The following is a 16062-nucleotide window of genomic DNA, read 5'->3' as shown; positions in this document are numbered from 1 at the left end:
CCCTACGGTGCATTGCGCGTCGCATACTATTTGTTTGAATTCTATTATTGAAAATGTAAATAAAGATCGTTCTCTGAACAGGACTATTCAAGTGAAAAATAGTTTTCCAGGAAATTACCAATTTTTCGATTTGAAAGAATTTTGAAAAAAATTCCTTATAATTTTGATCATTTCAGAAATTAATGGTAGTCTAGCTAAGGGAAAGAATATTCAGAATGTTTTACGCGCATTTTGTGCTCGCTAAGAAGGGTCCTTTATCCCGGATTTGGTTAGCTGCTCACTGGGACAAGAAGCTAACCAAGGCTCATGTGTTTGAAACTAATATTGAGCAGAGTGTTGAGGGGATCATACAACCAAAGGTTAGTTGATAAAATAATAAGTAGATTCACAGAGGGCTCACAGGAATCATTTTAACCGACTATTTGTGCCGATGGCGAAGATTTCGGGTTTGAAACTCTGGACTGGACTTTAAATGTTCGACACTCTCGACATCGATTTGTCGGAGACTAAATGATTGCCGGGCTACCTCATTTATTGAGTTAAATGAGCTCAATATACTAAATTCCGGGTCTGTCCTAGTGAACGATTTTTTAGGGGGGGGGGGTCCAAAACTCGTTCTCTTGGAAATTACCCTAAATTCCATCTAAATATGGCAATTTCTCAAAGATCGTTTTTTATATTATTGTACTCCCCCCCTTCCTATCAAATTTGTACATTCATCTCATATGTATCGCATAAATATGGTCATGTGACCACAGCGCTGGACCCCTAGCTTGTCCTAGCCGCAGCGCTTGGCCCAGAATTTTATGTATGTTAAATAATAAAAGATTTTTTTAATATCAAGCCGGCCATGTACAAAATTGATGGGGGGGGGTGACCAAATTTTATTCTAAAGGAAATTATCCTATTTAAATGGAATTTATGTACATTGTGCAACAGAGACAAAGTTAAAAATAAAATTCTTTTTAAGATAGAAAGACGGCAATATATCCTTATTTTCTTTAAATAATTGGTCAAAAAGCACCATTGTAAAATGTAGGGTCCCTGAAAATTTCCCACATGCAACAGAAACCCGCTTTTTTAAATAAACTTCAATCGAAAATAATTAATTTGACGCATTGAGCAAAGCTTTGATATCTTCCATTCTTGATTAGACAAAGCTTTTATGAATACTGTTCTGAATCGGACATGCCACTCAAAGCGAACTCACGCTAGTCAATTTCTGGTGAAACGCCCATTTATTCTTGTCTTTAGTCTCGTTATTTTTATATTTTTGTTTTTGTTTTTCACTGATACTTAAAATAGTACACGCATTTTGAACTTTCACTGATCATTTAATTATATTCAAACGTTTTTAATTTAAGTATTATTTACGTGTTATTATTGTAAGGACAATCAGAGACAAGGATTTTGTCTCTGATTGAATCAATAAATGTTCAGGTAAAGATGGCCCTGCGTACTAGCGGTCATCTTCTACTGGGGGTGGTCAGGATATACTCAAGGAAGGCTAAATACCTCTTGGCAGACTGTAATGAAGCTTTTGTCAAAATTAAAATGGCCTTTAGACCAGGTATAATTATTATTGTTATTAAAATCATTATTGGTAGAAAAATTATTAACAATTTGAATGTTTGTATAAAAAGTTTCTGTTAAGTAGGCGCCATGATTTTACGGCTAAAAGTGATAAAATTGACATTGATTATTTTAGGACGAAAAACACACTTTTGTTTCTAAACTCTTCAAATGATTTAAATTGTCATTTAATAATTCAATGTTATTTGAGTGCTATTTTACAGTTTAAAATCAACTAAAATGCCGGGACTTATATTAAACTTGGAAGGCCTCTATCGCAAATGTTCAAGGGGTTTGCTACAATTAGAAAGTTGTTTTCTATAAATACATTTCTAGGTATGGTTGATTTACCGGAGGATAATAGAGAGGCGGCAATGAATGCCATCACACTACCAGAGGTAAAATCATTCTCAGAGTTGTTTGTTACGACCAGGGTTTGAACTCACCAATCGCTAAAAATATCGTCATATACAATTTGAAATATCGTCATATACAATTGTATTTCAAATTTTTTTATTTAATTGATTTAATTTTTAAAATAATTTCACGAGTTTTAATTTTCTTATTAAATCGTTCGAAAATTAGTTGAAAAATTATACCCCTGCATTTAATGAAGATATCTTTTTTTTTTAGGTTTTTCATGATTTTGATACAGAGATGCCAGACTTAAACGATGTAGATATACAGGTATATGACAGTGATAATAGCAATGAAATAATAATGATAATTGGCAAACTTAATTTTGTTATAAAACGGATAATGAACTGGTTTTTGTTTACATTTAACATATTTTGAAGTATTCAAAATTTCAATATTTTTAGGCTCAGTTTTCTATGAACCAGACACGAGCTGAAGAGATCACCATGAGAGAAGATTATGGAAATATAACTCTTGACACAGGTTTTGTAATCAGTACACAGAGTACCGATAAATAGTGGAATTGTTTTCGTTTTCTTTTTTTATTTTATTTGATAAAAAGTTTCATAGGATTTTCTAATGTACAACTCAGCTCCTTTCTTTAAAAAAGTGACCTAAACTTTTTTAAAGATACATATCAGTTACAAAAATTGTAAGCTTCACAATTCTTAACCATGTTTCATTAGTTTTAAGGATTATGAAATGACGACATTCGTTCCCCAGTTTTATGATTATCACTGCAATTTTTCTTATAAAAGATTAGTATTTTCAACTAAGTTGAAGAACGAGATTTGAAGTTTGTACGTCTCTTTATTACAATAACTAAAACAGTACTTATCCTCCAAAATTTAAGAAAATACATGTACATTTATAATAAAATAAAAAAATTCTTTTTACAACATAAAAGCAATGATTATTACAGAATATGTAACATTGCAGGAGATGATGGGTTTGGTGATGTACCCTCTATGGACCCACGAACTCCGGAGATGCTTAGAGATGCCTCCGAGATGGAAAACGATTTCGGAGGAGATGCTCTTAGTCTAGCTCAGGAGGTAGGATTCTAGTTCAAGGGATCTAGGGTATTACTTATAGACTATGTAAAAGGGTAGAACAAATTAATACTCAGAGACTGTCAGGGGGTTGGGTGGGTAGTTACTGATTTCGGAGGAAATGCGGATAATGGATAGTCAGTGTAAAGGGTAGGGTATTTACTGATTTCGGAGGAAATTCGGATAATGGATAGTCAGTGTAAAGGGTAGGGTATTTACTGATTTCGGAGGAAATTCGGATAATGGATAGTCAGTGTAAAGAGTAGGGTATTTACGGATTTCGGAGGAAATTCACATATTTTATGTAAATACTCATAGACTTTGCCAGGGAGTAGGATATATACTTGTTTCAGAGAAAACACCCATATACTATGTCAGGGGTAGAGTAATTACTTATTTCGAAGGAAATACTTAAAGACTATATACTATATAGACTAGGGGGTAGGGTAATTACTGATTTCGGAGAAAATACACGTATGCTATGTCAGGGGTAGGGTAATTACTGATTTCAGAGAAAATACACGTATGCTATGTCAGGGGGTAGGGTAATTACTGATTTCGAGGGAAATACTCAATACTCATGCTAAGTAATATATATTCTAGACTGAAGGAACCAGGGACTATTCAATTGTTGACCAGCATTCAATAGCTGGGGACACTGCTTCAGTAGCTGGCCACAGTATGGTGGCTCCTAGCTCTATGTTTGGTAAGAACCAATTTTATCTTATATCTTTTATGTTTCTTGCGTTTTTTTCTGATATTCGCATTTTTCTTGTTCATTTTTGGTTTTGGTCTCTGCAAAGGCAAGTTAGTTTTGCCCAACGTTTGTTTATATTATTTTTTATCTTAGGTCGAGAGTCTGCTAAAGGGAGACCCATGGGTTTAGATGATCCGATTCAGGTGAAATTTACTTAAATTTATTTACTTTTTAGGATTAAGTCGTCCAAAAATTTAGAAAATATTTTAAAATAGGAAGAAATAAATTTTCTTTATTCAATAGTTTCTCAAAAAAAAAACAAGCAATATGTGAAGTTAGTTAAATTATTTAACTGACCTCATAGGGATAAAAAATATTAAGTTTAAGTGAGGGGTTAAAAATTGTTTGTTGATCTATGAAAACCTACTTAGATTGTCTTTTTTATTTTTCCTCTATTATTTTCCCTCGAAGGAGAGAGGGTTGGACTAATAAAAGGGAAAATGTGTTTACATTCTCTGTGTTTTAGGATGACGGGTTTGGAGGAAGTGTTACAAATGGACAAGATATGTTGGCCGGAGGACTCTTCGAGGACGGTTCTCTCTTTGAGGAATTCATTCAATTCTTTCAATCAATCAATTAATCAAACAATAATCAATTAATTCAATCAATCATGAAAATTGCCGCATGCTTAAACCTTTATTACCGATTTACCCTCAAATGATGAGACTGTACAAATGTCCTTTAAATATGACTATTACGAGGTTAGATTAAGTTTTCTGCTTTGATATTGTCTTATAATTGCATATACAAAAGAACCCAGTTTACAGTGGCAGAAAATCCTATATATAAGGAAATAGACACTAGACGGTATACATTTTGTATAGTTGTCTCTGAAGTCTCTTGCTTCGTGGCTGATCCTGAAGCAAAACATTTATTGATCTACTGAAAACCCTTGATATTGGATCAACTAATTTGTTAAAAACACACGATTTTTTTTTCAAAAAGATAACCCACAAGCACCTCAGGATCAACTCCTACTATTGTTTAAGTCTACTTAACCACAATTCATAAATCGTGACTCTGTGAAAATTATTTGAATGTAAAATCTAGGATGTTCCTCCAACAATGTCTCCCAGCCATGCACCAAGCGAGAGTATGGGAACCTATCATGATGCTCCGTTCCCAAGTAGGATTCTTTATTTTATTCTTCAGAGGAATATCTTTTTACATGATTGGTCTGTATCCTTTTTGCAGTGATAGTTTTACTGGGAGGATCTTTTCAAAATGCATTTTACCCATTGCCAGTGCCAAAGGAAAAATTTTACCCTTGCAACCTTGCCAAATGTTAACTTTCCCAAGTTGCACCTTCACAAATGCACTCTTTCTAAGTTCTGACTTCTTATATGGGTAATTTCCAAGAAACCTTCCAAATTTACACTTGTGTAGGTTGCAACTTCCCTGATGTACACACTACACATTCTTAACTTAAAGCTTCCTTTACGTACACTTTTCCAAGTTGACACTTCCTTTACGTACACTTTTCCCAGTTGAAACTTCCTGTACGTACACTTCTCCAAGTTTAAACTTCCTTTATTTACACTTTTCCAAGTTAAAACTTCCCTTATGTACACTTCTCCAAGTCGAAACTTCCTTTACTTACACTTTTCCAAGTTGAAATTTCCTTTACATACACTTCTCCAAGTTGAAACTTCCTTTACTTACAATTTTCCAAGTTGAAACTTCCTTTACGTACACTTCTCCAAGTTTAAACTCTCTTTACTTTCACTTATCCAAGTTGAAACTTCCTTTACTTACACTTTTCCAAGTTTAAACTTCCTTTACATACACTTCTCCAAGTTGAAACTTCCCTTACTTACACTTTTCCAAGTTGAAACTTCCTTTGCGTACACTTCTCCAAGTTGAAACTTCCTTTAAGTACACTTCTCCAAGTCGAAACTTCCTTTACTTAGATTTTCCAAGTTGACACTTCCTTTACGTACACTTTTCCCAGTTGAAACTTCTACGTACACTTCTCAAAGTTGAAACTTCCTTTACTTACACTTTTCCAAGTTGACACTTCCTTTACGTATACACTTTTCCCAGTTGAAACTTCTTGTACGTACACTTCTCCAAGTTGAAACTTCCTTAACGTACACTTTCCCAAGTTGAAACTTCCTTTACGTACACTTCTCCAAGTTGAAAATTCCTTTACTTACACTTTTCCAAGTTGAAACTTCCTTTGCGTACACTTCTCCAAGTTGCAATTTTCTTAAATGTACACTTTTCCATTTTATACTTCGTAAAACTTAAAGCATTTGCGCATTCTTTCAGTCCAAGTTGACATTTGGGAAAATGTTTGCTTGGGAAAATCTATATTTGGGTAAACAAACATTGGTTAAAATCAATCACGTTGGAAAATGTTTTTTTTTTTAACTTTTGATCCCAATTTCCAGGTGTTAGAAGTCCCTCCAGCCCAAGTATTGGAGGCGGATCCAGACCTGCCACGCCCATGGAGGACAACATGTCTCCACCTTCTTCTCCAACCCCTTCCCACCATAGTATGGCGAGCCACGCTCCCTCCCTGGCCCCCTCCCTAGCCCCGTCTGTAGCCCTCTCCCACCACAGTATCAGGAGTTCAAGAAGTTCTGTCCTACAGGCACATGCAACAGAACAACAACGCAAGTAAGTCAATTTCGTGGAAAGTTTTAAAGAAAGGAACTGATTATTTCTCGCCTCAAACTCTAATGTTCAACTCCTTAGATCTTTGCAACCTGATGTAGTATTTGCTATTTCAAGAATTTTTCTATATCGAGTAGTCAAAGTTTAAAATTTCAATGGTGTTCACCGTCAGGTTGTAAAGCTAAGGAGATTTGAAAACTATAGCTTGAGGCTAGTAATCAGTTTCTTTGATTCATTAAAAAGATATTGATAAAAAAGTGTAATCTAAACTTAAGTTGGTCAAAAGCTGAAAAACTTGTTTTCGAGTTAAACTTTTATGCTTTTGATTTGAACGATTTGTTCAGGGAACTTGAAGCTCAAGACACAACTACCCTGCTCCACAACGAGGAGGAGAGTTTTGCTTTAGCACCGGTAGATGTCAGCGCTATCAAGGGATTTACCAGAGCTAAAAGGTGAATGCGGCTGAATTATTTTAGTAACTAAAATCTATGTTATTTTTTGGAAACAATATACAGGGTGTCCCACATCATTTCGGAACGTTTATAGCTCTAAATTGGGATGTTCAGGACTAATTAGAAAATTTAGAAAATTAAATCAATAAAAAAAATGTTTAAGCCTTTTATTATAAAATTATGCATTCAGTAAACATTAGTTTTTTATATAATGTGCGTATTTCAGAGATAAACCTTGGATATAATCCTGTATGATATGGGACGCTCTGTATTATATACAGTATTTAAGAGAAAACTCTAGGATCCTTGTCGTTATCGTTATTTCAATCAAGAAATGTAAAAATTGTTGCATTTGGGAAATGTTTAAAAATTATGAGTGCATATAATTGAAAATAATTCAATTTTACGAAAAAGCGACATTTTATGATTTAAAAGGAAATGAAGAAAACGATAAACTTTCTATAGGCGTATTCAGTGGGGTTGCACCCCCCCCCCCCCGTGAAATCTATGATTTTTTTCGGGTCCCAATGGGTGACTGTTCACTACTGTTACAAATATAATCTATAATACTTTGCTTGTCTGTCAGTCTGTTTGTTTGTGTCCAATAAACGTTAAAACGGCTGAACCGATCGGGTTCAAATTTTTTGTGGGACTTCACGTGACCCCAGGGAAGGTTTATGGATAATCGAATTTTCGAAACTTTGCCTTTAAAAATTCGATTATGAAAATTTTGAAAATCCATGAAATTTTTTTATAAAATCCGCCAATTTTTTTTTTTTACAATGTATGAAAAGAGAAAATTTTCACAATTGAAATAGAAGATGGGCGCGAAGCGCCCTAAAAGCCGAGTTTTAACAAAGTTTTTAAGACTGTTCTTGGAGGAGTACAAATAAATAATCTAATCTAATGTTAAGGAAGCGCAAGCTGATTGTTGATGAAGTGAAAGCTATAACTGGAGAAGAGATGAAAGCACAATTGAGTGATACTTCCGAAATTGTCACAACCCTAGGTATGAATTGGAATTGAATACACCTGATTGTCAGGATGTTTTTCTATAAACAATTTTCGCTTTTAATTGTTGTTTTTTTAGTCTCCATTTTTTCATCGTTCTTTAAGAAATAAAGAGATTAATATCTAGATCTGGCCCCGCCTGCGAAAAGATTAATATTTTAGGTCTGGCCCCGCCTACTAAGAAATTAATATTCTAGATCTATCTCCACCTGCTAAGAGATTAATATTCTAGATCTGGCCCCGCCTGCTAAAAGATTGATATTTTAGATCTGGCCCCGCCTACTAAGAGATTTATATTCTAGATCTGGCCCCGCCTACTAAGAGATTAATATTCTAGATCTGGGCCCGCCTTCTAAGAGATTAATATTCTAGTTTTGGCCCCGCTTACTAAGAGATTAATATTCTAGATCTGGCCCCGCCTACTAAGAGATCAATATTCTAGATCTGGGCTCGCCTTCTATGAGATTAATAATTTAGTTTTGGCCCCGCTTACTAAGAGATCAATATTCTAGATCTGGGCCAGCTTACTAAGAGATTAATATTCTAGATATGGCCTTGCCTACTAAGAGATTAATATTCTAGATCTGGCCCCGCCTACTAAGAGATTAATATTCTAGATCTGGCCCCGCCTACTAAAAGATTAATGCACTGGAAGGAGACGGGTGGGGTAGAGAAGCTGTTTGCTCTGCCAGGGCGGAATCTGCATAACCAGGAGATATTCAAGAAGTATCAAGCTAATCTCACAGTCAAGCATACAGACGCAGAAAAGGTAACTAACTCATCACTGATCTAGGAAATAATCATTTTTCAATATGTTTTAAGGAACTGTTGTTGTTATTTTAAGTGACCAGCAGGTTGCCCGATTCACAACGTTACCCTTTCAAATTACGCCTTTATCAGATTAATAATGTGGAAGGGTTATCGTTTTCCTAGCTTAAGTGTTCAATTCTGACAATTTTCGCCATTGTTTCTGAATGGCTGCCCCTTATTCGATTTTGATTTATGTTACTTTAGGAGGCGATAGAGAAGGATGCATCGTTTGAACAGGAGAGAGCTCAGGAGTTTCAGGTAATCAAGCTGTTCACTGTACAGTGGGGTAAAGGAGTTTAAAGTTTTAAGGAGTTTTTAAGTAGTAAGTAGATGGGATAAAGGAGTTAATGGTAATCAAGGGGTAAGCTAGTAAAGGAGTTAATACTAACCAAGGGGTAAAGAGGGAAAAAAACGGGAGTGAAGGGTAATCATGGGACCGACGAGGGGGTAAAATCAAGAGTTTCAGATAATCGAGGGGTATGGGGGTAAATCAGTTAATGATAATCAATGGGTAGAGGGGGTCAAGGACATGAGTAAATGGTAATCAAGGGGTAGAGGGGGTAAAGGACATGAGTTAATGATAATCAAGGGGGAGAGATGGTAAATAACAGTAGTTAATCGTAACCAAGGGGTAGAGGGGGTAATTGACAGGATTAAATGGGAATCAAGGAGTAGTGGTGGGTAAAAGACAGGAGTCATAGGTAATCAATGAGTAGAGGAGGTAAAGGAAAGGAGTTTTAAAGTTGATTATTTTCAATTTTTATTTAAATTTAAATCGGATAAAAGTTTAAAGGACCGTTTAGAATCGGGTATGCCCACATTGAAATTGAAGTTCGCTTAAATTATAGTGACAGTCCTATTTCTAATTGTTTCTTTCTCTTGAATAGGAGCCTATGCCAGTCAAAAGAGAAACGAGAGGGAAGAAAAGGAAAACTCCTGATTATGAGACAGAATATTTCAAACATCAGGTAAAGAATCTAATCTAATCATCTTATCATTGAAATTTGATTGTGTAAACTTTGACTATTTGATCTTGAAGATTCAATGTTTGAAATATCTCAAAGATCATACGCTACCATAGTCTGAATTTAATGAATTTGAGCCGCTTCTCAAATCCGCCAAAATCCGGTTTCAATTGAGCGCCGGCTTAAGTCTTGAAACTTTGAATACACTTTTAAGTGGAACCAACCATATTTAAGCTGCGGCTCAAATTCTTCAAATTCGGCCCCTGGTTAAGATTTATGAGTACACATTTTGTTCACAGGATAGTAATAAATAAGTGTTTTTGGATCTTACAATATTTAATTCTTTTTTGAATTTCATGATTTTTATATCAGGAGGAACTGATTCGAGCACAGGAAGAGAGTGCGAGGGAGGAGAGGGAGAGAAGGGAGATGAGGTAGATATATAGATAACTAGGCTTTTAGGGCGTTTCGCGCCAATCTTCTATTTCATTTTTGAACATGTCCTCTTTGTGTACATTGTAAAAAAAAAGTTTGTGGATTTCAGAAAACAAATCGCGGATTTTCAAAAAAAATTCAAAATTTACGAAAATAGAAAACTTTTAAACACGAAATTTTTTAATTTTGATCATTCTTAACTTTTCCCTCTTGGGTCCCGCGAGGTGCCACAAAAAATGTGGGCCTGATCGGTTCAACCGTTTTGACGTTTATTGGACATAAACAAACCAACAAACAGACAAGCAAAAAATAGAAAATTGATCATTTAAGGGATTGTTCACCCAGTTCAAAATATACCCATTTTCTATTTTGAACACAACTTTGTCCGTCTTACCGCTCACAGATGTTCCTGAGGATAAAATTATAAGAAAAAATTTGCTAAAATCTCCATCCTTATTTGCCTAATGAAGGGGGGGGGGGGTCTTTTTTTTTGTGGGATCTTTAAAGCTTTTAATTTGATTTTATAGTGGTTTGAACGTGTATGTGGTTCCTTTCTGATCTGTCTTAGAATTTCCTTTGCTTCTTATACTTTAACCTGGAATTTCTCCATATACGGATTAGAATTCTGACTTTATCTTTAAAGAAAACTTTAGTAACTTGGTTGGATATCTTCACAGTATTAGTCTGACAGTTCATTCAAACTCAATTTGTTTTCTTTTTAAACCAATTCAAACTTTTAATTTATGATCTACGTTTTCTTTTATAATACGTTTTATGCTTTCGTTTATATTTGTTCTCATCCATGCTTCTAATAATACATCTACTCATTCATCAATATTTTCAACTATTCTTCCATTCATAAATCCATGCTTTTCCTCCATTCTGCACGTTTTTCATCCTTGCTTCCAGATATAAATTCATGCTTTTCCTCCATTCTGTACTTTTTCATCCATGCTTCCAGATATAAATTCATGCTTTTCCTCCATTCTGCACTTTTTCATCCTTGCTTCCAGATATAAATTCATGCTTTTCCTCCATTCTGTACTTTTTCATCCATGCTTGCAGATGTAAATTCATGCTTTTCCTCCATTCTGCACTTTTTCATCCATGCTTCCAGATATAAATTCAAGCTTTTCCTCCATTCTGCATCTGCAAGTAATATACTTTACAAAGTTCTTGTGAGAGACGGTCATAGAAAGGGGAATCATTGATATTTTTAAAGAATTAAAGATATTTTTTCATATTTGTTTTATTAGATTACAGGAAAAAGCTCAAGCTGAAGCAGTGGCAGCAGTTGCTCCGTCAGTTGCTTCTGCGGCCTCGGAGGGTGAAGATCCCCAGCTGGAAACTACTAATAGTGTTCTACAGACTCCTGGAGGAATACCTCCTCCTGATCATACTCCTCTACACTCCCCACCACAGGCAGGGGATCATAACTTTTAAAGGGACCGTTCACAAATTTTGGTTATCTTATTGGTACCCATGGAGAAAAATAATTTAAACAAATTATATTATGGTATCATATCATATCCACCGACTTTTCTATTGTGTTGTAAATATCGTGTTGTCGATCCTGTATATTGGATAAGGAATTTATTTATTATATAGTGGAAGGATATTGTATTTCAAATTTTCATATTTTTGTAGGATAACGGGTTCGGTAGCCCCGAGTATGGATCTGAAGAGCGACAAGGTAGACCTGTGTACCCGCCCGGTACACCGGTACATAACTACACTACACCGCTTTATCCTCCCGGTACACCTGTACATAACTACACGACACCTGTACATGATCCATCCTACCAGGTACATAAAGGAAATAATAAGAAAATTTATGGAAAAAATGGATTTTTTTATCAAGTACATTTATATCCCTACCATGACTTGGTGCAGTGTTCCTGTAGGGAAGCAACCCCTTTTTATTTGTTTATTTGTCTACTCCTAAACCTTTAATTTGTTTATTTGTCAACGAACCCTACCTACATCTATACCTCCTTTAATTTGTTTATATTTCTAGGAACCCTACCCTATCCTCCTATACCTCCTTTAATTTGTTTATTTGTTTAGGAACCCTACCCTACTCCTCCTATACCTCCTTTAATTTGTTTATATGTCTAGGAACCCTACCCTACTCCTCCTATACCTCCTTTAATTTGTTTATATGTCTAGGAACCCTACCCTACTCCTCCTATACCTCCTTTAATTTGTTTATTTGTTTAGGAACCCTACCCTACTCCTCCTATCCCTCCTTTAATTTGTTTATTTGTTTAGGAACCCTACCCTACTCCTCCCACAGCTCTACCTCAGGCAGATTTCACAGATCAATGGGTTTCTCAGGCAGCTACTGCAACAGCTACAGGTTCAAACACACAGTTGTTACACATATATGTACTATGGATGAGAAGGATGAATGAAGAATGGTTTATAATGAATAATAATTGAGAATTCAATCGAATCGAATCGAATCGAATCGAATCGAATCGAGTCGAGTCGAGTCGAATCGAATCGAATCGAATCGAATCGAATCGAATCGAATCGAATCGAATCGAATNCTGAACCAAACTCTTTATATCTCCGGTAATATTGAAAGCACAAAAAACGCAGACCACTTTTTGGAAATGCCAGGGCTAGGAGAATTATGTGATAATTGTTTCAAGAATCATACATGTTAAAGTAGATAGAAGACTAAATGTCACAAATAAATTCAAATAATAAAGACGACTTTCAAGTCGTCTTCCTATTGTCATGTTTCGTGGGACACCCTGTATAAAGAATAGAACACCTAGTTGATCTGTAAATATTATGATTAAATATAATTTCTATATTGAAAATATTTATTTAGTTAAAATCAACCAAAAATGGGTGGCCTACAGTGGTAATGAGAAAACAGTGGACTATGGAATGTTTTCTTGATTCTCTTTTTTCAGTATGAAATGTCATATTGTTATTTTTAATTTGAAATAGTTTCATAGAGCTTATTAATCAGTTTAAAGTAAGAACGAAGATGACAACCAATCAACTGTTGTCTGATTAAAAAATCAAGGTCACCAATTTATAACTGTTCAGAAACCTGAGTAAGAGATGGGATGAATCTAACAATATAAAGCTGACCAACCTTCTCAAACGTAATAACAGGAAACAAGCTGCGCAGAAGTTCTATTCTCTTCTGGTTCTACAGAAGGTAGTTTTTACTATGGTTTGATTAGAATATAAAGGTGTTAATGGATACTTCATGTTTTGAACGAAAGTTGAGACAAAGAGCTTTTATAATTAACTAAAAGAGTGAAGAACAGGAATAAGGTTTCATTCGCTGTGAAATCTGCACTAGAACTACAGAGATAACCAGAAAACTCTTGAATAGAATGTCGACTTTTAAACTTAAGTTATGACTGTAAATAGTCTAATGAACATGAGGCACTGCAATTGTGCAGTGTAAACAGACCCAATTCACTCAACTTTTTAACAACATCAAATGCGTAATTCGGTATTGGTTGTAAGTTGTATGTCGTCTTCCTATTCTACATTATTATGGCTATCTCTGTAGTGTTATGTAAACAAAGCTTATGTGTTTGTTTACAATTATGAAAATTAACATTCTACGCCAACAGCGTAATGTATTGTATGTTAAAATATAAACGTAGGATGTCCCAAAATAATCTCTTTATCATGGTTGCATTTTTACATTGTCAGACATTTTTATCTCTGTTTTTCGAACATTTTGATTATTATTCACTAAAAAAAGAATGCCAAAATAAAAAAAAATTTACATTAAAATATTTTGAAGGTGATGGCGGTTGATGTAAATCAATCTGATATATTTGGAGAACTGCATATTATGAAGAGACCAGGGTTTGATGCTGCCGCAGGAAAATTATAATTTATATAAAAAGAAACAACGAAAGGACTACATACGTTTTTTCAATAGACTCTAAATTTATGAAGTGACTTATTCGATTCACAACGTTACCCTTTACACTATGAGGATGATAAAGTCCGTTTTCTATTTTCTAGAATTTTCACAGTTTTCTTTTTTGTCTCCGCAGATCATAAATCCACCAACTAAAAATATCTATTTATAGTTTAAAAATAATGAGTTCATATCATTTATTTTTAATCAGACAAAAGATTTAAAGGGAACCGTTGTGAATTTGGCCTGCCAGTCTACAAATTCAGGGTCAATTGAAATTATCTGTACAGCCCCTTGAAGTTTCTAATCCTCCATGAAATCAACATGAAATTACAGATCAATTAGCGATTATTATTTTCCCAAGCACTAACGACTTGTGGATTTTTCAACGCAAGTGGTTGGTTAGATGTCATTCTCTATCTTAATACTTGTTTTTCTTTCCGTAGATTTATTATTGTTTGACGTGAACCTTCTCCTGGGTTTAATGTATCTCTTTACAAGTTATAAAACCTTAATGTTTCCACAAGATCATAAAATTAAATACAAGACAAGTATATTCTAATTATTCTACTAGATCTAAACATGAATTGTTATTTTATCTTTACAATTTTTTAACATGTGAAAATTAACTTGTTATTAAAATAATATTGTTATATATTGTAGTGGTCCAAGTTTTGTTTTTAAATCCGGAAATTGTTATTAAAAAGTAAAAAGGTTTTAATATTAAAGGACAAAAATTCTACGGTCCGTGAAGAAGAAAATAATTTGAAATCAATATTTTCACAAATGAATGCTGTCCGCATAAATTACCATCAAATACTAATCAAATTTGAGAAAATTCAGAAAATCTTAATAAAATTTGTGTACTTTAGCAATGAGCATTGCGTATCAGATGTGTAATGAGTGGAGTGCAAAGCTTTCGCGTCAAGTATTTAGTATAGCAATATTGGAGATCAAAACTATAGCGACCTACATGTGTTCTGCACCATTGGAGATCAACTTTTTTTTGCGTCAAATATGTGTACTGTAATCACTTCACCACGGGAGCTGAAAAAACTGTATACATTAAATTCAGTGCTTAGCATCCGGATCCGCAAGATTTTGGCTTCCTGGATCCGGATCCGCAAAAATATGCGGATCCACATATCCGGATCCAATGGGTAAAATATCAACCAAAAACTGCAAGAAAACCTTTTTTACTTCTAAAACCAAAATCGGAACTTTTGAAGAAAAAAAGAGATTATAACAATTTCCTCATTTCTGAATGGTTCAAGTTTTAGGATAAAAATATGCGAAAAAAAATAAATCAAAAAATTAAAAAAAAAAATTTTGTTAAAAAGATTCAGTAAATCTTATAGAAATGACCTGGATCCGGATCCGGATCCATTTTTTTCCAGTGCGGATCCAGGATCCGGATCCGCATCGAAATTAAATGGATCCTAAGCACTGATTAAACTTATTAAAAAAATCATTGGTGAATAGATCAATTTATGTTTATTCAAATTGAATAAAGATGAATATAATATAAGAAATAATATAAAAAATAAAATAAAATGGTAATTTCTAAATTGAATGAAGATAGAAAACTTACAAAAACATCTAAGAGTTGTCACAAAATGCCAGTCTTTCCGAATCAATCTTAATTACAGTAAACGCACTGTATTCCTGTCTTCTCTATCTAAGGTTTAAGCCAGGTCTATTCAACGCTAGATTTTACACTTAACTATTTATTGAAACATAAGGTTATAGGTCAAATAGGGTGACCGGCGTAGCGGACACCCAACTAGTACCTATGTCCTATATATACTTTTACAGGGTGAGTGGACGATAATGTTAATCTTTGGTTATACGAGATGCATAAAATGATAATAGTTGTATGCAGGAACATAGATAAGGTATCAGGTTGCCCTGTAATAGTACTCGTGGATATTTATTACAGAATGACTCAAATAGTTTTAATAATAAAATATTTATATTGTCTGTCAATGATTTTAGACTTGTTCATAAATTGTCGATAACTGCGCGCAGGGGCGTATACATTTCGATGCTCTAGGGGGAGGAGGGG

At 34.4% G+C, this 16062-nt stretch overlaps 1 protein-coding gene across 1 annotated transcript; it reads left to right on the top strand.

The window, feature by feature from the left end:
• The first annotated feature begins 180 nt into the window (after positions 1-180).
• Positions 181-12532, top strand: LOC111696643 (double-strand-break repair protein rad21 homolog). The gene is made up of 20 exons (XM_023466317.1): positions 181-359; positions 1441-1570; positions 1909-1970; positions 2206-2259; positions 2394-2472; positions 2929-3044; positions 3645-3747; positions 3892-3941; positions 4265-4345; positions 4849-4924; positions 6192-6420; positions 6762-6869; positions 7784-7878; positions 8498-8649; positions 8895-8948; positions 9578-9658; positions 10028-10089; positions 11347-11512; positions 11738-11896; positions 12362-12532. The coding sequence occupies exons 1-20, from the start codon at positions 216-218 to the stop codon at positions 12530-12532; spliced, it is 2172 nt and encodes a 723-aa protein (XP_023322085.1). The 5' UTR covers positions 181-215.
• The last annotated feature ends 3530 nt before the right edge of the window (positions 12533-16062 follow it).

Source organism: Eurytemora carolleeae, unplaced genomic scaffold (genome assembly GCF_000591075.1).
Source record: "Eurytemora carolleeae unplaced genomic scaffold, Eaff_2.0 scaffold99, whole genome shotgun sequence".
Classification (NCBI taxonomy): domain Eukaryota; kingdom Metazoa; phylum Arthropoda; class Copepoda; order Calanoida; family Temoridae; genus Eurytemora; species Eurytemora carolleeae.
The sequence above is the reverse complement of the archived record's forward strand: the minus strand, read 5'-3'. Positions and strand labels throughout refer to the sequence as shown.

What these genes read in the sequence shown, in the direction of transcription:
- LOC111696643 (XM_023466317.1), top strand. Translation starts at nt 216, where the DNA reads ATGTTTTACGCGCATTTTGTGCTCGCTAAGAAGGGTCCTTTATCCCGG. An exon ending in ATGCCATCACACTACCAGAG is followed by an intron (nt 1,971 to 2,205) that starts GTAAAATCATTC and finishes TTTTTTTTTTAG; the next exon opens with GTTTTTCATGATTTTGATAC. An exon ending in TCATGATGCTCCGTTCCCAA is followed by an intron (nt 4,925 to 6,191) that starts GTAGGATTCTTT and finishes CCCAATTTCCAG; the next exon opens with GTGTTAGAAGTCCCTCCAGC.